Source organism: Lottia gigantea (genome assembly GCF_000327385.1).
Source record: "Lottia gigantea unplaced genomic scaffold LOTGIsca_21, whole genome shotgun sequence".
Taxonomy (NCBI): Eukaryota; Metazoa; Mollusca; class Gastropoda; family Lottiidae; genus Lottia; species Lottia gigantea.
In genome coordinates, this window is record NW_008708458.1 from 277,592 (window position 1) to 303,893 (window position 26,302).

Genomic DNA, 26,302 nt, shown 5'->3' on the forward strand with positions numbered 1-26,302 from the left:
ATAGTGCATTTTGTTTACGTGCAGGATAATTGGATTTCATTTTGATAAGTCTTCAGGCTTAAATTGAGCTCTATCACCTGATGAAATAAATGCTATTTATAAATTTCTTTTGGTTTTAAAATTGGTTTTCATCTTACTTACCTTTTTCAGGTTTGATTACAGTATTCTTTGTTAACAAAGTCATTAACCCTTACTTCACATACGTATATTTGAAATCTACTTAGTTATAACATGGAGGAAGACAATTTTATTCATTTATTAGTAAAGAATTTACAGATGTTATGTCATGACCATTTACAGTTTAAACAATCATTAGAAATAACAGGGCATGTATGTATACATTTAGATGGAGGAGTGAATCTGAACTTATTTTTAAATGAAAAATGTAATAAAGTGAACACATCATCAGTTTTTACAAGTCTCAGTTTCCAAGCTCCATCCTTGGTGCCAGCAGACACAAATACCAGTGAAAGCTTGCAAGAGAATCTTGTCCCTGTCAAGGAATCTGTATTTGCGAAGAAGAACACCAATAAAAGACTTTTTATTGATGACGTTAAAAAAATTGGCAAGCCGAACTACAATAAGCCTTTGTCAGGGACTCCTTCTTCAATTATTGTACAAGTGAAAAAAGTGCCAAAGTCTGATGCTGGAAAGATTGATGAAAATGCTGAATCATCTATGGCAGTAGCTCAACAAAATCAACCATTCGTAGGTAGGAGGCCATTTTTAGTAGAGAACTGTATGTATATGCAAGACATTCTAACAGGTGCTCTTTTTCACATTTATTCAGTTAATTAATATAGAAGATATATTAAGTTTGATTTCAGTGAAAAGCCATAATAATTTCATGCTACTTGGCAAAAGACAAATTAAAGTGCTCAAAGCATCCTTTTAACTTGTCAAATTTGTAGAGTTCTTTTTCATCAAACTTTGTAGAGATTGTAAAACTAGAGCATCTCACAGGGACAGCTGAAACAGATATATCAGTCAAACAAACAGAAAGAGAGAAATATGAAAAAGGTAATATATTGATTGAAAGTATGGTAGATGATGATGGTAACCAAATAGTTGATGAGGATCTCCAGAAATCTTTACAAGGTATACATATTCATATAATATAATAGCTGCCAATGAGTAGACATAATTTGAAAAAGATTAATGCCAAGAGGTTCGACCTTGGACCAGCTGGTAGACTGATTCATCAACAAAATCATTGGTTTCCTTCATTTATGTTGTTGCCTATTTTAGATGAGGGAAGCTGCGGTGACTCAGTGAGTTAGATACTTGCTCGCTAACCTGAAGGTCCAGGGTTCAATCCCCAGATAATACCTTCAAAATTTTCAACCGGTTTCCCCTGTCAGAGATGCAGGTAAGAGGGCTAACATCGAAAAAGCGTATAGTCATTTCGGATAGGACAATAAACCATTTCATTTCATTTTTATTTCAGATGAGGATGATATGGAGAGAATGCATGCTGACCCAGGACATGTTGACATGATAGATGAGGCGAAAGAAATTCCAGGAAATGATGATGATGATGATGATGAAGAAGAGGATGCTATTGATGATGAAGATGTTGATGATGATCAAATTACTGATTGTGGTTTTGGGGAAATCAATATAACATATAGAGTAAATGGTAAGATCTTTCAATGTATTGGCCTAAAGTTCAAGATTTGTGTCAATTGCATTTTTCATGAATACACATCTACTACAGCCAAATAATGGTGTATTTTTGACATTTTAACTGATTTTTATCATTACTGTAATTATAAAATATTATGTTTTTTTAATTAGCATTTCCCTCTATATAAATCTTTTATTTCTTTTTAAGATGTTTCAGAATTACCAAGTGTTAACAAGTAAGTATAGACATTTCAATTCTAGTACTTTTGGAGACTATATTCAAGACCCAAATCAATTTCCAAAAATGGTGAACTATGGCCTTTAAAGTGATTAATGATCAGACTCTGAATGCATAATTTTACATACATACATTTTTCAAGCCACTTCTAAATCTATAAATAGTATTACAATAGCTTTATATTATAAAAGATACAGAAAATCAATTCAGCTTTTCAAGGTGTAACTTGTACAATGCTCTTTGGAAAAATAGAATGAAGTTATATTCCATCTTATTGGATTGACTGGAATTCTTTTTGATTCATTCCACCATTGTATTATTATTCACAGGAAAAGAGGTAAATCAGTAGCTAAAATTGGAGAAAGAGACTTTGATGAGCCATATAAGAAGGATTTGTTAAAGTATGTACATTCTCACAATTGTCTGCCATCTGCATCAGTGACTGATGGCTTTGTATCATCCCAATCGTGATTCGTCATTTGACCAACCTTAACTGACAAAGGAAATAGATCCATGGACATTTGGGCTGTCTTGGCTGTCATTGGTGCCCATAGGAAATCTAAAGGAAATCAAAGATTTTTTTAGTCTTCTAGGGATACTCATAGCTTCTTTTTACACCATTCCGTTTTCCGATTGACTTCTGTATTTCAAGAAAAAATTGACTGGAATATGATATGAGATTGGCAATTCTGTTCAAGCCCTTTGAGTGGTGATTTTGTATTCTGCCAATCACAACAACCATGTTGGATGGAAAAAGGCAAAAATGCAAGGACCGTAGTATCTATAAGAGTTCCCAAGACACAAAATTGGAAAACCTCCTTTGATTCCCTTTAACAGTTATTGCCTGATATCAATGTTTTCTATGTAGGCCTAATTATAGTTACTTTGATCAAGATGAAGAGGATGATGGAATAGAATATACCATTGTTGACATGGCCACCAAGAAAGGTAGACCAATGCTAATAGACAATATTGGATTTGGTTATAATATTCGAGTAAGTCTATTTACATTATCTTAGAAAAGTGTAATTTTTTGTTCCGATTCAAATATTAAGTGTTACTCCCATTTTATTTGGTATATTCTTTAAGACATCATGTCAGTCAGTTTTGAGAGAGAGCTTGTACTTTTATGATTTTTGTATAAAATGTAACGTTTGGATTTCTAGATAGAGATTTACAGTTGCATCTAGTCTTTAATGACTGTATTGGGTTTAGGCTAAAAGGGGTTTAAAGGGTTGTTTGGCTTTTGAATGTTATCAAAGGTTTATGCAGAGAACTGTCTCAATCTGTGGATTCTGTATTTCCAGGAATACTACCATTTGATCTCAATATCACATACTATCAAGCCAATAAAATAAAACCCCTTAGAGGTCTTATACACATACATCTGATGATGACACTTGTAAATTGTGTTTAAAAGTTATGTGTTTTATGATTTTATTAGCGATTATTTTGCTTATTCCATAATATTGTCTTATTTATGATATGTATTCCTCACTTTTAAACATCTTTCAAGTCTAAGGTCTTACATAGTTTTTAACTATTTATTTATTTATTTATTTTTAGAGAAACACAGACAAGACTGTTCACTGGACATGTTCTTTACGAAATAAACAGATATCTTGTGCAGCAGGTGTGCTTCAGTGCAACGACAAATTTAAGAGAAATAAACATCTACATTGTCATCCACCAAAACCTGGTTTATTAACTTCAACCATTATAGTAGCAGAGGTTAGAACATTGCTTTACTCTCTGATAATGCTTCATTTCAACCATCTACGACACTTTTCAGAATACACAAAATGATGTTTGGCTGTACATCAATGCAAACTATTCAAAACTAGATTCACATCAATGCAACCATAATATACAGAGACAATTTAGACTGTTGTCTGATATAATTAGACTGTTTTCTTATATAATAGAGATCAATGTATGAATTGCAAGGCTATATGCCAATATTTAATATAAGGCAGCACATCAAAGTCCAAAATGCATAAAAATTCATCAAAGACACTACATGTATCAACAAACAAAGTATTATTGTATTAAATCTGTACACCTTTGAGAAAATATTAAGTCTGAATCATATTGTTAATAATCTTTTTGAACTATTGTCATTTTTTAGGCGAGAGCTCAAGCCAGTAATGATCCAGTTACACCAACATCACTAGTCGTACAGAGAGCAATGACAGTGAAAGGAAAATCAGAAGATGAAACATTTCTACCAAGAACTTCCAATTTAAAACGAATGATCAACAGATATAGACAGTGTAAACGTGAAGGAGGGATACCAAAAAAGAAAGCCCGAACGGACTGTGTGAAGGTTGAGAATCTTGAAATTGAATCTCAATGATAAGATTTAAATGGAAGCTTTTTGTTATCGGCCTTTCAAATAATAAAATGTTATGGAGATGGAGAATAATGGACATTGTTTTAAAGTTTGATTCTGAATTCCATTCAAAATACATGAAAAATGCAGAAAATCTAACACATTTGCATAGAAAATGTCAAAGATCATAATTTAAGTCAGTCATTTTAGAGCTCCTAATTGGAAATAACTGGCAAATACAGATAAAATAACAGCCCTATTGATACTGATTTCCCTCAGTACCTGAAATAAATTTACGTCAATTATAATTTGAAATTCTCAACAAAGAAATACTTTAGGAATTCGTGGTAAATTCTGTCCTATAAATCATGTAGGTTAATGGTGCTTCAGGGGCAGTGATAGTGCTTTGATTTTAGTGTTCAATGTATTGTTATGGAGACTTATATCGGTGACATTTAGAGTGAATATTAAGCCAAAAACATGTTAACATCTTGAGCCTAAGAAAAGGAGATAATTTTGATTTGTGTATCATGGATAGGAGAATAAACATGGCTTTTACCAAGTATGACTTTTTGATTGTATAGATCAATTATTTAGTATACTGTAGACTACTCTACTAAAAAGGCTGCATGGATGAGAGCGAAGATACCAACCATTTTTTTGAAATCACTGTTATTATTGAATTTATCATTGTTATTTATTGAAAAAATTCTTGTAAAGATCATTTTGTTTTTAAAGAGCTCTTTTTATGCTCTTGACATGTTTGTCAGAATAAAAAAATCTTTATCAGGCCAGCTACTTTAGAAAAAAGGGCTATAGAAGAGAAAGTTAACTCACTAAACAAATAACCAACCTAAGGATTTATTTTGAAAATTAGTTTCCATTTAGTGCTATCCATGAATAATCATGTGAACACAAACCAAAACCACCTTTCAGACCTACTTTAATAGCGGCACGTTCTGTTTCTTTTACCTTATTAAAATTTAGCCAGAAAAATAACAGAACCTTCTAATAGAAATTTAATTGTTTCAGAAGAAAATTCAGCCTCAGTTGTTGAAAAAATTAGCTGTGGTTTGATATGTTTACTATGAATAGTTATCTTTTCCTTGTTTTTTTAATCAGGAGTAATCATTGTCTTTCATATGAATTAAGAATCATTTCTGTTGCACTAAAAACATTTACATGTGATTAGTTAATTGTTTATTTCTATTATTTGTAGAAAAGTTATTTCATCTGATAACATAACCAAATTCCACAATATTGTTATTTTCAATGCAATAAATGATCCGCAGAGTTAACCTTACTTCCGGTAGCCTATTTTCTTTTCATTTCTTACTTTGTTCCAAATCTGAAATTATATAAAGATTTTTGTGCCATTTTTATCGGGGCCTTGATTATTTAGACTGTATGATTTTTTGCAATCAATTGGTATGTTTGAATCTTAATGGTTGATCGATTGTTACATCGAAGTAACTTTTTGGGTTGTGAAAAAAAATATAACCATTGCTCTGACACAAACAGGACCGTGTCCAAATGCCACCTTCACAATGTCAAGCTATTACAAACTTCACCTTATATCTTGGACTGCAATAGCCACAATTATTTTATCACGGAATGCAGCCATTTAGATTGGATGGTACGCCAGCAAATACAATCAGAGCCCTTGACAGAAAGATAGTAAACATGGTTTACTGTTTATCGACTTTTTTTCGAGAGCTCTGATTGACTGTATTTGCTTACTATTACTATCCAATCAAACCGCTGTATTTAGGCCAAAAAAATTCCATAGACCATGATACAAGTAAGGTGGTTTTTGCAATCAAGGTATAAGACGAAGTTCGTAATTGCGCGACATCATGAAGATGTCCCAGTGCATGCATACACAATTTTATTCCTGTCATGGACTTACGGTTACCCATTTTATTTCCATACACTTTTGCAATAAGGCCATTGTATACAAGTTTTATGTGTTGTATTAAACATTAAAATTCTAGTAGATTTTTACATTGTTTTTCCATAGCCTACCAGTGTCCACACCAATTTGCAAACTAGCTTGCAGGAGTTTTAGTGTTAAAAACACCTTAAAAAATGTTTTTTTGCCTGTTGCTGATAAAAGGCTGGTAAAATCTCACTGGAGAAGCACAAATTTAAAATTTTAGCTGTTTCAGTTTCAGAATGAATCAATGTTATTGAAAGATTGAAAGAGTTTGCATCAATAATCTGAATGAGATAATCAGAAAAGGTTCAAAATGGAAAGAAATGTGAGACAAACTGATGTTGATTGGACTAATGTATTTATTAATACCATTGTGAAAAATATTCAAACAGTTTGCAATGGAATAATTCCATTCAGTCAAAATATTGAAGTAATTGGACATTTACATTTAAGTATAGACAGTGACAAAAAATTGAATTATATAGTGAATGAAAAATGTTCAAAACAAGACACTTTTGTTAATTCTATTAGTGAAAGCTTTCATGCTGAACCAAAAGACAGACCGATTAGAACACCTAGATCTAGGAAAAAGAAAGCATCACCTAGTAAAACATTTGGAAGTCCTGCTAAGTCAATGAAGTTCTGTGAATCATTTGATATGAAAGGTGACGCTGTTATTGATGAAGTGTTAGATGACATTTCAGTGGATAGTTCTTTAGGTGTTACATTCACAGAGCATCACCCTGAATCACAATCCAGACATTTTTTGACAGAAGGTGAGACAGGATCAGCATCAATTGACCAACAAGTATTAACTGAGGAGCAAGTATTAACCATTGAAAATATGGAGGGGTCCAAAATTGAAAACCAGAATTCGGGCACGAATATAAATCATCTTCAAGTCATTAAAACCGAAGCTGAAGCTAGCACATCCAATGTTACATCCAATGTTCCTGAGTTTTATTTTGACCCAGACAATCCAGGTAATATACATTATAAGTTATTGTGCAACATAATGTTAATAGTATCTGTTAATTGGAAGAAATGATTGAATTAAGACCAAAACATTCTTTGCTTTCATCAGTATGTTTTTCCTTAGATATCTTTTAAATTAATTAGCAACTTGGGCCTTGGGGCATATGTTATTATATCTGCCAGCTCCTAATTTCTGTGCCAATAAAAGTTGTTATTTTGAACAGTAAAGAGGTCAATTTTTTACTGCAATATTTTTTATTTACAGAAGCTACCTTATGTGTAATATCAACAGATGATTGTAAAAGCAATATCGAGGCCTATTACACTGGTAATATAAATATGGAAGGGGACACAACTCTTGATGAGGGTGCTAGTGAATCAGCTCTAGATAACCAGTCATTAAATGATACTGATACTAATTATGAACCTGAGAATAATGGTGAGGAAGATTTTAGAACATGTCTACTGAAAAATGTAAACTGTCTGTCAAATTTGTTTGAAAAGAGTGATCTCTAGAACCTGATCTGAATGACACTTAAGTTATGGTTTCCAAACTGTTTTAGATAAAAATAGATATCTTTTTTCTCTGCAAACTTTATATACTTTTTAAAGAAACATTTGGATGACCAATATTATTCATCTTGCAAGTTTTGATAGATGTCTATTTGATAAATCTTACTTATAATATGCATGAAATAGTACTAAGATCTAACCAATGTGCGCTGGTTTTTATTGTGCGTTCCTGAACATTTTACAGAATCACACTGGATAATCCATCAGGTTGGTTAAGTTCTCTATTACGAATGCAAAATATTAACAAAAGTATTTATATTCATCTATCAATAGTTGCAAGAGGTCTAATAATGTAGAGATTTGGCTTATTAAAATGTTTATGGTGGGATAGAGTATGTCTCCATTGTTATAGTCCCTAAGTTTGAATAGTTTTGAGTAAGTTGTCCAAAGATTTTTTTAATGTATTATAAGCCATGATGTCTTTACTAGTTTATAGTTGTTACTTACTGATTTCACACCGTATTTATTATTTTCTAGAATATGATGTTACAGAAGATAATATAAGGTTACTACGCACTATGTAAGTTAATATCTAATAGTTTATCTGAATATACCTTAATTAAAATTAATGTAGATTAGTGTAGATCTATCAGTGTCCCTGATACTCATAAAAAGTTTAGAAAACCTCTTTACCATCCCTTTAAGCTTTGTCTGTCACAGGTACTTGTAGTTTTTATGCTAAGTTTTCACCAAGACATACCCTGAGATTTGTCTACTGAAGTCCATGTCCATGTTTATGTCCATCTGATGATCTGGACCAAACATAATTGAATGAAATTGATTGTCTTTCTTCTTGATCTACTTTTCCAGTCAAGACGATAGGAATATACATAGATTTTGTCAAATCTATTTCTGTTCTTCTGTTGCAACTTTGTTACATTTTCAAATTATTAACAACATATACAATGTGATGTACAAATAAATTTATTTTACAATCTCGGAGAAATACTGGCACATAATTTTTTTACAGCACACGCTATCTAAGAATAGAACGAAAAACTTTATTTATTCTTTATTTTATTTGCAGCAACAATGACAAGGTAAAAGAAAGTGAAGTGGAATATACTATAGTAGAAATGGGAACTAAACAAGGAAAACCAATGTTAGTTGATAATATAGGGTACAGATATACTCTCAGGGTTAGTACATATATTACAAATTACCTCTCTAGCATGGTTTAAGTGAAGTTTGCATTTATAAAATGGTTTAATGAATGAAATCAGGACTTAAAAGATCATGCCGAATTGTTCAGATGGTTGTAATACTCAGATATGGTAATTCACAGGGGGCACTGTAGTTATTGTCCTCTAGCATAATTATTTCTGAAATTTTGAGAAAGAACAAATCTTGCCCTTTGGACACATCTTTCATATACAAAAACAACAATCGGAATAGTTTGAAAAATCCAAACATAAAAATCATCTGAAGGTGGGATTATGTGAAATTAACTTCTGTTTTAACATGATGTATCTGTATATTGTAGAAGCAAACAGATGCTTGTATAAGATGGTGGTGTTCCAAGAGAAGTAAAACAAGAAGATGTCCGGCAGCCGTAGCTCAGAGAGGAGATTCATTCACTCGAGGTCAACATGAACATGTTCATGATGCTGAGGCGGGTCTATTGACCTCAACCATTATAAGAGCTGAGGTAAGTTACTATTGTATTATAGTGCTGTATTCATTAGCAAAAAGCTATACTATATAACCAGTGGAGTATAAGGCATTATTTGTGTCAGTACCAAAGAAATTTGTGCTAAATTTATTTAGACTCAGCTTTATTATCCTTCTCTGAAGGAATCAAGTATTCACACTCACTGGCATCTGAGTCTATGTCATCGATGCTGTTTTTGACAATCCTAAAATCAGTATTCCTTGTCCACTAAAATATTTTTAGTGCACAAAAACATCAAATCTCCTCAATAAACATTTTGCACTTGATGATTTGAGATAAGAGCACTGATGTTATACTTTAAAATATGCTGTAAATATCTACAGTTTGACAATATTTCAGCTCATACTTAGTTTTTAAATAAAGCAATTTTTTATTTGCAGGCAAGAAATCAGGCTTTAAATGATCAGTTTACTCCACCATCTGAAGTTATTGAAAGAGCTCTCTCGGTTAAAGGATGTAATAATGATGAATCTCTGCTACCAAAAGAACAAAGTTTATTACGCATGATCAATTATTGTAGAAAAGATAAGAAAATTAAGAAGGAAAGTCCTGACATTGAATAGTATTAGTTATGGGGCTAATAAAAGTTTAGACTTGCATTGTCCTTATGTGACCATGTGATCTAACACATTAGATACCCAGCAACTTGTTTCAAGAAACAATGTTCTTGTCATAATGAAAAGAACATACAGCATTGATAATTCTATACCATGTTTAAAAGCAATCTGTTATAGATTACCAAGAGAAATCCTCCCAGAACAAATGTGTTGCTCACCTTACCTTGACCTAGTACTGGCAAGAAATTCAATGTTATATGCTCTAAACAACATATAGTTATAATATAAGTATATGTTTAATCTTCTGATATTAACTGTATGCATTTCAATAGAAAGCACACATGCCAGTATAAATTAATATCAACACTTTCTGGTTATGTTTCAATTAGAAGCTGAATGTTATTAATTAAATCAAAAATTTTCTTTATCATTTTAACTGCAAAAAAATACTAACTTAGTTTATAAATGTAAGAATACATGTTTATAATTCAGGGCCCTCTTTCATTATAAACAAACATGTATTATGATCAATGTTCATAGTCATTGTACAAATTAAATGTTGATGTTAGCATGGTTTTTCTTTGAACTGTTTTTAGGTAAAAATGGTGATTTTAAATTCACCAATTACTTGTTTATATGAAGGCAGCAGTGCATGTTTTTTCTGGACACTTTCAGTTTAAAGATTTATTTATTATCATTGTATCATCTGTAGTTAAATTAAATTGGAATGGTTAGAAATCTGTTTATTTTGTTTTAAAAAATAGAAATAAAATCTCAACTATTCAGTGTGAAATATTTTAGACTGTGCAGATTATCTTTTGACAGTTAGAAATTGCCAAAAGCCATTGTCTTTACACCGTCTCATTTGATCAAAAGGAAAGAAACAGAGATGACAGTACAAAAGGGGCAGCACCAGGGCTGTTGAATTTTCTGGCATAACCTGCAGAAAAGTTCAAGTTTTCAGCAAGGGTCATCAAGCTTAGGTTGGATAAACAGTGTCGGTCAAAATCCAAAACTAGGCAGAACTAAATAAACGCAGTGATGTCACCATCTGGTTATCAAAACAAATCAATCACTGACTGAACTGGGCATTGTTTCTATTCATTGCTTAAGAAAGTAGGGGCAGGTGACTCAGGATTCAGGACAAGAAACCCCTTTGTAACAACCAGTAAAAAGACTTTTAACTAAGCTTCTGTATGTCCTAAAAGTGCATCAAGTCCAATGCAGCAATCCATGGTCCAATCATTATATGGCATAAGCAAGTGGTTTATATAAATAAAATAAAGTTTGAATGTTTTTATTTTCAGTGATAAGTGATAACGATCTGACTCTCAATAAAGATACCATGTTTGTGATGTCATCATACACAGCTGACCAAATTCTGAACCCTCGAGATGCAATAGTCCAGCGACTTTTCAGCAGTATTGTGAAGGACGCTTCAATTTATAGTGGGCTGTGGGAAACGTGTCCCTATCCCAGGGATATCCCATCAAATCAACGAGACAAATTCTTTACCTACGTGCTTTCTATTGTGCCTCAATTAGCTGCACATACTGTCCAAATTTGGAGTAAATTATCACAAAGACTCCGCGATAGAAGGTTTAAACAGAAGGCTAAAGAAAGGCGGAAAAACAAAAATAAATCCTGACAATGTCTTATTTAAACTGGAAGAATGATTAAATATAGTGAATTTCTGATCTGAACATCTGCAATTGAAGGATGATCTGAATCTGATCATAAACGTGAGAGACCATGCCTGCCTTGCACGAAGGAGGCAAACCTTTTGTAATAATTGTTCTTTTATACAAAATTTGCATGGTTTTAGTATACAAATTCGCCCACTAATTAGTTGTATAGTAAATCTTTCCTCTCCAAGGTCCAAGTAGCAAATATATGTTTCTTTCCAATACATTACAAACTCTAGACAAGAGAACTCAAGATCCCTTGCATCCAGATAGGTCTATAACCATACAAAAGTAAAAGCAAGGTGACATATAGGCCCACCAGCAGCTTTGATTACAAATCAGTGATCATGGGCCAATTGTGAACAGACGGACGGGGGGGAATGGCAATGTGCTTCCATACTATGTATATCATATAAAAATCAAAAGAATCCATAAAGAATTGTTGCTTGAAAAGTGAGCAAAAGTTGCACTATATGGCTAATAGAGTGAATACACTAAGTTGAAAATTACATTTTGGTGAAAATTATCAGATTATCTTGAAAATCGATAGGGATCACCTTCATAATGACATTTACCCACAAAATAAATGACAATATATGCCTAATATATACTTGTGGGTGTATAAAAAAGCATCAAACTGGAATTTTGGTCTGCCGCGGTTAACGATAATCTTAAATAATGTGTCATGCAGTCTGCAGAGTTTGGTGGTCAGAAATTTCGATTCCAACACCATATCTTGAGATCTTATCTCAGATCAATAACATAAGATTGCACAGATCTGGTACATCTATAACCTGAAAGTTTGTGCAGAATATTAAAAACTGCATGCCTTTATCACATTCATATATTAAGGCATTTACCGACAACAAGAATAGGGCTTTTATGTCTATGGAATTTGAGATTTGAGCAGTTTCTGGGAGGAATTGAACACCATTTTATTTCTAAGCAAAATTTGTCTGGGGAAAGAATTAACAACCCCATAAGAAACTAGAGACTTCCGCATTTAGAATCGATCCCACATAGTTACCCCCCACATTCAGCCTCTGTCTAGCTGCTCCCTATTACGGGTTTTGACATGGTCTTATTAACCCCGAGGAAGTATGACGAATGGGGGTGTGGTTTGGACACGATGAAACAAAATATGCCTAAAAGCAGTTTATAACTAACATCTGACGGAGAAAAGATATACGGTATATACTATAGGCAGGGATGAATAGACACTCCCACCCACTCCTTAATCATCTTCCTCCTATATGACTAAGGTCGCACTTTAATGGTTTGACAATGTGCCCCCCGCCTCTTTTTTTAGTGCCATCACTTCTATGCTTATACATTTAAGTTAAGTCAGTCTTAATACGTCTAATAATAGCCACAACTAGTATCAGTTATAGGCTTAGTACCAAGTCCATGTCAAATAGCTTAGGCTACAACTATAACGTCGGAGTACTTGACTGGTCGTGAGTAGGGCCATGGTGTTATTTTTCCGGTAACATCATGATACATGGTGTTCCCTGCTCGATAACGGCCTATCATCAGCATTGATTAGGTAGGCCCAATAATAACGACATGTTATGAATATGTATAGCCCGAGGCCCTTTTTCCCTTTTGATACGGATACGGACGGCACGTTTCAATTTTGGAAGGAGTTAAAAATTGCTGGAAATTGAGCACTCTCGGGTGACATAATATGATATAATAATGTAAACAGTACAAAGGAATGATGGTTTTTAAATGAAATATAAATGCGACGGGCCGACAGGTCTTGAAGAAACAATAATTGCGGAGATAACTTTTCGCGGAAAAACGAACGTGTTATGTCACGTGGTATCTCGCACATGCTCATTGTACAAAATGGCGACTTCCTGTTGAAGTTTCAGGAATTGTCAAAATTTATAAAATTAGTTCTGGAAATTCCACTTTTGATGGTTCAGCCGACGAGTCTATGATGGGTTTGTCAAGAGGAGATGCTTATGAACTTTTAGAGCTACCAATAGGTATACATTTCTCCTCTATGTTGTAGAAATTAACGATGTCTTTGAAAGATATTTTCAGGCTGATATTTCCAGTAAATTTGGCATCAACAAGAGAAATGTCAGAATTTGAGCAATGACAAAGACGGCGCTTGTATTCCTCTTTTAGATTAATTTGATTGTTGTAGTTTAGGTTGAGAAGATTGTGTTATGGTCTGATAATTACATTTTTGGTGTATCCTGTTTCGCTATGTCATTTCCAAGTAAAAAAAAAGCATTCATTTTCAGTTTCAAGATGGGTCTTGGCTCTAGCTTGTCTCGTTGAAGCCTGCTCTTGCTCTACCTTACTTTTTTAGTCAATGAATAGGTAATATCCATTTTTGAAATTTTCGATCACACATAGACATCTTTATTACAGTACTGTATCTAAATATCTTAATTATTTTTGATTTACCTTCTATTTCATTTATTTAAAATAATTTAATTTGTAAAATGTAATTTATGGTTTTAAGTGATACTACGTCTTAGAATGATCATAAAATTTAAGTTCTCAAGAATGGTCAACATGAGTAAATATTCATCAGTGAACTTACCTGGTGTCATAAAGTTACAACAAAATCCATAGAAAATTCATAAAACGAATTAATTATTGAAAAACGCTTAATCTTATTATTAAGCATTTTTCAATAGTTAATTGTACATTTATGTATATTTAATAAGTTTATGTTTATATCCTGTTATGTTAATTATGACACCAGGTATATCTACTGATGAATATCTAATGCTCTTAATGGCCAACTTTAAAATTTTTATATTTTATGTTCATTTTAAGATGTAGTATTCCTTGAAATATCAAATTATGAACATTCAAACTGTACGGTACCAAAGGTGAAAATGACCAAATATAGCATATATGAATTTGTCATGGATATGGTCATATCCATTAGAAAAAATATATATATATAAACAAAGTCAAAATATTTTGAATGAGATATTTCTAACCTAAATGATTACTTTTATTTAGTCTGACCTTGAATATTCACTTGTTTTCATTCAATTTCTGCATTTGACAGCATTTTTTTGGCTTTTGACTGTTTTAAGAATATATTGATTGACATGACAATGATGACATACTAGGATTCACATAGATATTATTGAACAGATGAACATGATTTGGGTAGATAATAAGTTTAAAGATGAATTTGATGATGTTTTCCAAGCTGAGTTTATTTGTGTTTGGTAAAAAGATTTCTTGGATTACATTATATAAAGAAGTTATTACTGGAATATTATATAGTTAGCTTTTGTAATGTATTTTAACAAAATTTGTCTGTCCTCATTTATGAAATTGTAGAAATTTATTTGTATAAGCTTAACCATGACTTAGTGTAACCATATACAATGAAAGGACAGAAGATGGTGCCCAGTAATCAAGATAATAATAGTCACAATGTATATTTATCAGGTGCTGACAATGATTCAATTAGAACAAGTTATAAAAGATTGGCCCAGAAATGGCACCCAGATAAACATCATCATTCACCAGATTCTTTTCAAGTAAGTTTTTTTTTACTATATTCATGTTAAAAGCTTACCTATGACCTCATTAGTTGGTGATGTTTGTGTCTGTTACACTTTTGTGTAAATAAGGCACTTATTTTGTATGAAATAGTAGATTTGTAAAAATTTGACAAAAAAGCATAAAGATTTGAGGAATTATAAATCAAAAATTTAAATCATAGATGATATTGACATTGATCACTCTCTTCCAGTTTTGAATGAGTTAATACTATTTTACCTTATTTATTTCCTGAAAGGTTAAGATGTTTAATTATGTTTAAAATCTCCTGTTAAATTTTGTAGAAATTCCGTCAAGTGAGTCATGCCTATAGAAGACTAATAACAGATAGTCAAGCTGAAATGAATACAGTAAGTTTAAATATATTATGCCTATATACCTTACTTTAAACACTGAGTGTAAAATGTGTAAAACATCCAATACCCTGAACTTCAAGTGATATGATCTAAAGCAATGAGGACAACATTATGTGAAATCACTTTGAAATTGATGCTTGATACTTTGAATTTTGTGGCTGGTAGAGGTCTGATATAAGGTTTCAGAATTTATTGAGTTCAGTGATTAAATGATATATGCACATAATGTTGAAAAATCTATGTGTTCATAAATTTGGCAGGAAATTCTAAATCTTACTATCCTATTTCTAACCTATTTACGGAGCCCCGAAGGCGCAATTGTAAACATATTTATTTATTATTTCGTTTAAACGAAATAATTATTTCGTTTAAACGATATAATTAATTCGTTTAAACGAAATAACATCATTTATTTCGTTTAAACGAATTAATTATTTCGTTTAAACGAATTAATTATTTCGTTAAAACGAAATGTTATTTCATTTAAACGAAATAAATTATTATTTCATTAAAACGAAATAATTATTTCATTTAAACGAAATAATTAATTCGTTTAAACGAAATAATTATTTCGTTTTAACGAAATACACTATGTTTATTTCGTTTAAACGAATTAATTTTTTCGTCTATTTCGTTTAAACGAAATAATTAACCCATCTTTTTATTTCGTTTAAACGAAATGATTAATTCGTTTAAACGAAATAATTAATTCGTTTAATCGAAATAATTATTTCGTTTAAACGAAATATTATTTCGTTTAAACAAAATAAATGATGTTATTTCGTTTAAACGAAATAATGAATAAATATGTTTACAATTGCGCCTTAAGGGCTCCGTACCTATTACAGTGGATTATTGTAATTCAGTATTCAATTTTAATTGTAGGAAATTCCCTTTACATACAACATATTTAATTTCATTTGACAGATGTTTCCTTCAAAAAATGTATTTATTCATAAAGCTAGCTTACATAGTCATTTCAACCACTCAACTATATTAAAGGCTTTATTGTTTTTCTTTTTAGAAAGAAATGTTAAAACAGTTTCAAGATTTATTTTTTACCAAAAATGCAAGTGAGTTGAAAAAGTTATTAATGATTTAGAGAGTAATAATGATATTTTATGTTTTCTTGTTTTGTTTGATTTTTGATGCAATGAATGAAAGGAGTTTTACGTCCTCATTTTCTGCACCATGTGGGCTGATGAAGACGGGCAACGCCATGCAAGGTGCAATGAAGGAAATTTTGCCAGGACAGCGGCATTATCCTGCTCTTTTTCGATTTCAGATCTGCCAAATCTTCTGATATCTTTGAAATTCTAATTTTGAATTTTATAACAGATATATTTGATTGATGAGAAATATTATTTCAAAAATTGACAATCTGTTTCCATTAGATCAATCAATTTTAAACAGATTGCATATCTATGGAGTAATCTTTTAATTTCAATTCAGTATTGGTTATTATTGATATTTTGAAAAGGTTGACTTGAAAATACTAGAATGGCTGTAGATTGAGATGTTGACTTTGTAAACTCTGTCGAATAGCTTTATCAAAGAATGGGCTTGACGCTTGACAATATGAGAGAAGTTATAGTATATGCATCATTTGTTTTCGATTTTGCATTTGATTCTGTTACTGAAATACCCATTGAAAATCATTCAATATATCAAATCTAGTCTTGAATATAGGTGAGGCATTATGGAGACATTTTGAATCCATGAAACCAAAATGCTTATCATTACTCTCTGACTACAATGTTTACTTAATTGAAATCTGGTGCTTGTGAATTGAAATACAAAATACTACTGATAGTCTGATTGTCTTTGGGTTGATGGAAATGTTAACCTTTGAAAAAGTTTGTTTGTAATCATTTTTCAAACGTAAAATCGCTGAACTAAGCTTATATATTTCTATGGAAGACATTCCAAGACAAAAGTGAATTTTTGGGAGGGAAGTGTGTCTATTTCAAATGTAAAATCACTGAACTATATATTTCTATGCACCCGAAGACATATCAAGACAAATGGCATACAGTTGGAATCAGAGAGTAAATCAATATTAAAAATTTCTCTGTGTGTTATAGAAGCAGTGAATGGTCGTCAACAATATTCTAGTGATGAAAGTAGTGACGAAGATGATGATGATGATGACTATGATAGTGATAATCAGTATTCTAATGTTAAATGTAAACATAAACATCTTAACAATAATAATAATAATCAAAAAGGTAAGTTTGTATACTCACTTAAAGATTTGGATTTAAGAACTTTGATGGACAAAGAAGGAAATGTTGGAAACAGTAACACATAGTCTAATTAAATAACTGAAAGGATCTAGGGCAATCTAAGTTCAAATAAGACAAAGGGGTCTTGGTTGATTCCAAATATATAATTGAAAAGCAAAAGCTTGGTTCTTGTATCAAAGGAGATTATTATGCCTCCATGAAACTAAGGCCATGATAGATATCTCACAGCTTTTTATACCAATAAATGCAAATTAGCTTTGGTAAAATCAGAATTCAATAATGATGAACTATTAATTTTGTTTTCTAGGTTCTAAAATGTCTCACTTTTTATCTCCTGAGGTAAGTTAATATTAAAATTTAAAGAACTGGCAACATGAAGCTGATAATGTTAATCTGAATCTGGAGTTATATTGTTTTATTCAAAAAGTCCAATGAGAAAGGAAAGAGAAATTAGGAGACATAGTGTTATTGTCATGCAGATTTGACATAAGCTTAGTGACTTTTCACATTAAATGGTGTTGCTTGTCTTCATTATCTAAATTAGGTGAAATAAAGTAAGAAATAAATCTCTTGTTCTTTTTACCTTTATTTTTAAATCTGTATTTCAGGATATACAAAAAAATGCAGAAGAATTAGTCACTGAAGAAGATAAAGAAAAAAAGAAAAATGATAGGAAAAAAGCAAAAAAGAAAAGAAGAAAAGAAAGAAAAAGATTAGAGAAGGAAAAACAAGTGAGTGGCAAAGTGAAAGAAATGACAGTAAGAGCAAGAGCACTGCACTTCAGAACGTATTTAATAGAAATACACTCAAATAAACACAACAAATTTTATCTTCTTGGGCCTTATTCCAAAAACTTAAAAAGATAAAATCGAGATTTTGAAAAATTCAGTAATCTAATGGATATTAAAACTTGATTTTAAATCAATTTTAGTGATTGACTTATCATATGGCACACTAAAATCATCTTATGTTAAAATTACGATAATAAGGCCTCTGGGTTGTTTGCTCTGTGCAGTTTGATTTTGTTGAATGGACTACAATGAATATTTTCTGGGTGTTATAGATTATGCTTGTTGAAATAAATCATACTTATTTTGAATTTTTAGGATGGAAAAATTAAAAAATCAAATGGTAAAAAAGACAAATTGTAAGTAAATTTCAATACATGTATAATGGGTGTACTTCACACTTCAAAGATAAATAATGAAAAAAATAAAAGAAAAATCAGATGTTTTTTTTATTGTTTCTCATGTCGCTTAACAATTGTGTCAAGACTTACAACTTGCCCTTGGTGTGAAGTTGTGACAATAAATCCTGGCGAAAAGAGCTTTAAATGAATATATAAATAACTATTTCAGGGGTTCAAGTAGTGATACATCATCAGATGAAGGCACGGTGAGTTACATGCTTGTTTAATATGCCCTCATAGCAATGTGAATCTATATTGCCATTTCCCCTTATCCATCCTCAATAGAGGCTGCAAGTTTCATCCCATCTGAATGAAAAATAGTATGTATGAAATAACTGACACGTGTCAAATGCAGTCCCATTAGTTCTTGTTCAATAAATCCTGCAGAATGTCTTGCCTTGGATTACTAAACCTTGTTGCATTAGGATGATAATCTAACTAACTATTAGTTAAATGACTGCAAAACTCTTACTGCTCTACCTAATCCACTATGCAGCCATTATGAAATTTTACCAATCTGCCAATGGATGAAATATTAACTGGACACAATTGTATGGATAACAATTACTTCTTGCGATATTTCGACGAAGGTTCTTCCATCTACATCAAGCAAAATTAATGAAAGATGAAAAATTAATTCTCAATATTATTTTACTTATAAATTTTGAATTTTCTTTTTCTAGGACTTTGAATCTCATCCAGCATTTTTTAAAAAAGTAATAAACAAGAAAAAGAAAGGCAGTTCTAATGAAACGACACCACAGAATAGAAAAGACAAACGTTTAAAAAATAATCAAGAATCTACTAAAAGTGAAGAAGAGGTAATTAGTAAATCTGAATGATTCCGTACTCAATATCAGCTTTTTCAGTGTTCATTATAAAGCAAATATATTGAAAGAAATCAACATGGATGCCAGACCAGGGTAAGAGGACCCACGCAATGTATTTGATACATACACAGTAACATGATGCTTTTCTAAAGAAGATTTTATAAAGAGGATGTTTGTTTCTTGTAGGTGGAAGGTTTAGATCCAATAGTTTTACGAAGTAGACAATTAGCAAGTAAGTTTTATATCACCTATTAACAATATTTGATTATATTTATAAGGGGCTTGTATGTGAAGATTTTGATCACATTTAACAGAATCTTAACCATTTCAATTTGTATTTCAGTACGTGGCAATGAAATGGCACAACTAGAACATTACACAGCAGCTATAGAATTATTTACTGAAGCTATTAAATTAGATCCCAAAGATTTTAGGTATGGTAAATCTTCTTGAATTCATGAAGTTTCACATTTGGTCTGTATTAGCCTTTTGTTTTAGCTATGAGAAATATAAAATCCAACCAAAAATGGCTCACTTGATTAAGAATGACAAAATAATAGCTGAGCACATTTGACAAACGTTGAGCTCTTGTTTGTTTGCATATTGTTTTATTTTAATAAAATTAAATTAAATTAAACTAAAATCATCATGTGATCATCAAAATGATATTAAGGTAGTCAATATATAATATAGGATTAATGTTCATCATGTAATCTCAAACATATTTCACATTGTAGGTTTTTTGGTAATAGATCTTATTGTTTTGACAGAATGCAGCAGTATGATAAGTAAGTTCTTAATATTAATGTGTTTTTAAGATTACTGTCCAGTTGCCAATGCCAGGTAAAAATAGTAAACACTTTGTATGAGACTAGCTGCTGACAGTGAAATAATTACAGATCAATTTAACTTTATCTGAGCAATAATATTTGATAAAAGATGCATTTTGTCAAAAAAATTTCCAAATGCTGATGATACCTTTCAAGTATTTCAAAATTTGTATTTTATGCTATTTAGAAATATTAAAATAGAACTTGAATCATGTTGTTACGCAGAGTTTCACAGTATGCAATCTTCAGACATCTGACCTATTTTAAGCCTGCGTCCCTGCTCAGACTGAAAATAGGTCAGATGTCTGAAGATTGCATAGCTTATTTCTATATCGCTCTACAATTATATTGAGCACTATTTATGTAGTCCATAGTTCAACTGTAGAGATTATACAATGAGATAGCTAATGTCCAAAATGTATGTATTTTTCAGAGCTTTAAAAGATGCAGAAAAGGCAATATGTTTATCAAAAGACTGGCCTAAAGGTTACTTTAGAAAAGGTCGTGCATTAGCAGGTTTAAAGGTATTGTATATATAATGTACATGTATTAATCAAGTTTTAACTGTCTACCTCGTTATTGAATATTCAATGGTTTGGGACATGTATAGATTCTATTTGTTATCAATGACATTAAGGTCATGCTTATCCTACTGGAGCTCTTGATGTAAACACCAAATCTTTTTAAGAGATTCCATACTTCTCATAAACATGTATCCACTGTTCTTTTTAATTGATATTTTTTGAATGACATTATGTCTTCATTTTAAGATGAATTTATGCAAAGTACACTCTTGTTATTTTACTTTCAGTCTTATCCGGATGCAGAAAAATCATTTATGCAGGTTTTAAAATTAGATAAAAATTGTGAGGAGGCTGTTCAAGAACTGTCACGAGTTCGGACATACCAACTCACAGTATGTATTAGTATTTCCATTACTCTATGAACTGGGACTTTTTCTCTTTGACAGTTGACGTTATCTTGTTCAAAATAACTGTGCTTCCATGTGAAGCAAAATTAGGCTAAGTTTTAGAAGGAAGGTAACTTCAACTTGTATCCACTGGGCAAGAATATGAGCCTGAATGCAAGACTTTTGGAAATTCTGGAAGAAATGGAGACTTTCCATGGTTTTGTTTGTCAAGTTATTCAAATAGTAACATATAAGGAAATAATTTGTACTTTTTTTTCTCTAGGAAATGGGTTTTACAAAACAACAAGCTGAAGGTGCAATAAAAAAATTTGGTTCTGTCCAAACCGCTTTAGATTCTTTATTAACAGGAATGGGTATGTATGTTTCTCTATGTTGATCTGATTGAGATGATGTAGTAGGGTCTCTATTAAAGCTGCTCTAGACATTAGAACCTAATTGTAATTAACAGGTGATTCTGTCAGCTGCAAAAATATAATGGTATTATAAAAATATTGATTGATTCATTTGGATTGGAATCTTCATCAAACCAGGTGGCTTCATGGACCTTATTCACTTGTGAAGCCATATCGGAACAAGGCTCATAATGCTAATGAAAAAAGGTGTAGTTGTGTCACTGCATTGAAATGCTATGTTGATGCCTTTGACGCCTCCTTTTCCAACCACACTAACACAAAACCAATCATATTTTACATCATTAAAATCGGGGATTGATTAAGCTATTTAAAGATACTTTCTGATGAAGTTCACCTTCACACATTTCTGAGAAAGGGTAGTTTAAACTCAATTTGATAGAGTGTTTAATGTTTCACATAGACAGTCCTTTTTTAACGTTGCCATCTTTTCAATAAATGATGAAATTTGAGTTATAAGCCTCACATTCGATTTTTTCAAAAATGAGGGGTATAAAAGGTCTATTTAATCAAGCAACTTAAATAAAACGGCAGGTGGTTGTATGAAATAGTTTATAATAGTTGTAATATATATTATTGTAGGTGATATGAATATTAGTAATGAAGTTTACCTATCAGATGATGATGAACCAGTGATAAAACCTACTAGTCTATCTACAGTCAATCATAATAATTTTATAACTCAACAATCTTCTTCCTCTCTATCAGATGTTAAAATGGAGTAAGTTTGTTTTTTCTTCTTGCATTTTGGTTCAATTGTTAATACTGGTCCTGGATTTTCAGTTGTTAAACGGATTGTAAAGAGATTTCTAAAATTTTATATGTTTCCAGAACACAGACAGCAACAATTTGCATAATTAAAATTATCGGTCAGACGTCTATTATTCTTGTTGTTCCACAGACATCCGACCAAAAATTGGAATAATGCAAAGAAAAGCCATAGATTGCCCAAATATATTTCAGAAGTATAGAATTCATTTAATCTGATATAGATCATAAATTTACTTGTTTCTCTTTAGTAGAGAGAACCCTATAAAGAAAGCCTACATAACACTAATTATCATTTTCGCGGTATGATAAAATCCTTGTTGATACCGTCACTGTTCAGATATATGGCTTATGATTCTACTATGACAGGTCTTTAATATATTTTTAATCAATATTTTATCTATTGTAGTCCTCGAAATGTTGAAGGATTAACAGCTTTATGGGTGGGAAATGTTTTACCTCAGGTATCAGAAAAAAAATTAATGCAGATGTTTTCTAAGTAAGTATTTATCTTTCAATATATCTGAATATTAAAATAGCAAGAAAAGTTTTACATGATATTTCAGTTCTTTATCAATTGAAGGTAATCAAATAAAAAAATTGTTTATGTGCAATGATATACCAAATTTATACATATCTTTTTTTATACCGTGCTTATGGCATGAAAGTTTCATCTTATATGATGTTTCATAGATCAGTTTAAAACAAATAATCTTGTCTTCTGTGTTAGGTTCATGATAATTGATAATGTATAGAAATCAAACTTCACAAAATTCAACTTGTAAAATGATATATATTGAGTCTTTGAATGGCATTTAGCAATTGTGAGTACGATATATAGATAAGCTTTATGGCACAACAATCACTGGTTGAAATTTTATGCAACGTTTCCTCATGTTTCCCCCGTCGTCCTCAGGTCAAAACGTTGCATAAAACTTCAATCAGTGATTGTTGTTCTACATAGCTGTGTCTAGATATTGAGTTGCTGATGTGTGTATCATATGTTGTTTTAGATATGGAATTGTTACTAGTGTCCGTTTATTACCAGAAAAATACTGTGCTTTTGTAAATTATAAAACTAAAGAATCTGCCAGTAAAGCTATAGCAGGTCTACAGGTGAGTGTCTTTCTTGTATTTCCCTTGACATGAAGTCAACAGCTATAACAATTAATAAACAACTCATACAACTGCATTAGATATATATTAAAGTTCAGAATTTTGTATCTGGACAGTTTACTCAAGGGTGTTGCTAATCAGTGCCTGTAGAAACAAAGGCAGAGAGCAGCTTTATGGTGAAGCAGTTTGTACATAAACACCTTATGCAATGGCTTTTTTTTTTAGATTAAAACCAGCATTTACCTAGTCGTTTGGTTTCATTTAGCATGTAAATTACACTAGTTTTTCATTCCATACAGGGGGAAGAATGTGAAGGTCAAAAATTATTAGTTCGATTCCCTGATCATCCTATCACAGGAACCAATAATGGTCAAACTACTTTACGTAAATCTCAAGCAACAACAGTGTCGCCACCACCCACGGTTACTCCTGCTCCCAAACAACAACAACAACAGCAACAAGGGTAAGTAACTCTCATCATCTTCCTTCACTTATCATTGACAGAATGTTTTCTATTTCAATTTACTAACGATAGTGAGTATTATTTAAATAGATTGAAATCTTTCCAAGTCATATCTTGTCCAAACTTTTGTTGAAAGAACTGTTCTAAATCAAATTTTTTAACAAAATCAAATTGCAGCAGAAATCCAAGCGCTTCAAAATGATTAAAAGATTGACACTTTTCTTTAAAATTTGATTAAATGATTTTCTCTTACTAAACAGTCTCCATTACTCTGCGACTGCCTAATTTTGGATTATTTAATGCAAACATCAGCCTGACGAGGAAGTTAAAATCAGGTTTAGTGTCTGAAGTATTTAATGAAAATAACCTTCATGATTCATATGTATGGCACTGACAAGATATATTTTGGACTGATTTCAATCTGTGATTCTATTATATTTACTAATCAATGGACTTTGATTAAAAGATGAATGCGTATCAATATATGCATGACCTATATATCCATTTATATCCATGTATTATATAAACAGTGTATTGGGCATGGCTTGTAGATCTAGCATGGTGTATGCCAGTTGTGTGCACTACTATTCATGTCATGTCATATATGTTTAGTATTCCGACTAGATCTACCCTTGTACCTTTATGTCTTTAGTGTAGGATAGTCACACAGAGTAGTAATACACATTCGAAATTCTGAGGTAGATGTAAATAATTCTTTAAGAAAGGGCCCCTTGTGAAATGATCTTCTGAATCTGAGCTTGTCTGCAGAGATCCCTTTCTGATCTATTACTTCCCCTTTTCTGACTGACGTTACTGACTTGACCATTGCCTTTATATTAACAGCCGCGCTCGCTACCGTAGAGCAGAGGAGATGGTATGTATGTTACACAAGCTCTATTTTTAAATCTCCTTTCTTGTTAGGTCTGTTGTCTTATTGATGGGTGATGGATATCAGATATCAAGATCCTTGACACTTCTCGTGGGTGTTGGGTGGGGTTCTTTGTTAGCTCGTCTCGATGAGCTCTCTTAAATCAAATTAAACTCTCTTGATTTGGGTGGGATACTGAATAATAAATGTAGCTTGTTTGTTGTTGGAATGATATCCTTATTAGCTTTATATTCCCCTTTCCTCCTGTCTCTTGGTGTCTTTTCTTAAGCTTACACCTGTCAATGTGATTGAAATTGGACAAATCCCCTCAAGGTGTAAAATAAGTCATGTCATTAATGAAATAGGGTCAGTGGTTTGTTTACTAAAAGAAAAGATGTACCCAATATGTGTTTGATTATATAGAAGTTTGATTATCATTTTCTTGATGCTGTTACCTGTATGTTGTTTACTATGTTGATGTATTTAGCTGTTATGTATGGTTGAGTGCATGTTATTGTGAACTGTTATAGTCCAAAAACGATATAGTGATGCACAACTTGACAATTATAAACCATAGTAATCTACTTTCAATTTTTGGATGTTAACTCAATTGTAATGAACACTATAGTATGTTCATTATCAATTAAACTGCCATAAGATAAAAAGACTGTTTATGTTTCGAATAGTTTATAGATGTGAAAAATGTGCAAAACTCATTTTTGGACACAAAAATTTCTTTATTGATGTTGTAATTGAGTAGACGTGTTATTATATTAATCCCATGTCCCTAGAACTAACATGATGTTAAAATGATTTGTATTAGATATTTATTTGAATAATCTATTCAGAGCTTTTGTCATAAGAAATCTTTCTTATAGCAGCTCTAAGATTTTAGAGTTAGTTTGTTACCTTTGATTGCTTGAATGATTCTCAGATGCGTATTCTCTGGTGTGTTATTTATGTTAATTGTTTGTGGAAAAATAATGAATAATTTCAAATTAATCCGATAATCATTATTAGTGAATGACAAATTTACTGCTCAAAGCAAAATCTGACTGACTTTTGTGTTTCATGTCTAGTATTAGTAATGGTCATAATTCACTATTGGTTTAATCTAGACATCATAACTGATTGTCATTAGTAGAATTGACA

The 26,302-nt window shown here is 31.6% G+C and overlaps 2 protein-coding genes across 2 annotated transcripts; both read left to right on the plus strand.

The window, feature by feature from the left end:
• Positions 1–231: 231 nt before the first annotated feature.
• Positions 232–4,918, plus strand: LOTGIDRAFT_231655 (hypothetical protein; the record flags this gene model as incomplete). The annotated part of the gene is made up of 8 exons (XM_009054073.1): positions 232–330; positions 912–1,098; positions 1,448–1,639; positions 1,835–1,862; positions 2,194–2,265; positions 2,733–2,859; positions 3,431–3,595; positions 3,993–4,918. The coding sequence occupies 8 exons, from the start codon at positions 232–234 to the stop codon at positions 4,218–4,220; spliced, it is 1,098 nt and encodes a 365-aa protein (XP_009052321.1). The 3' UTR covers positions 4,221–4,918.
• A 609-nt stretch (positions 4,919–5,527) lies between these two features.
• Positions 5,528–7,115, plus strand: LOTGIDRAFT_231656 (hypothetical protein; the record flags this gene model as incomplete). The annotated part of the gene is made up of 2 exons (XM_009054074.1): positions 5,528–5,624; positions 6,365–7,115. A coding segment is annotated over exon 2 (669 nt), but the record flags the coding sequence as incomplete, so codon positions are not given.
• Between the last annotated feature and the right edge of the window lie 19,187 nt (positions 7,116–26,302).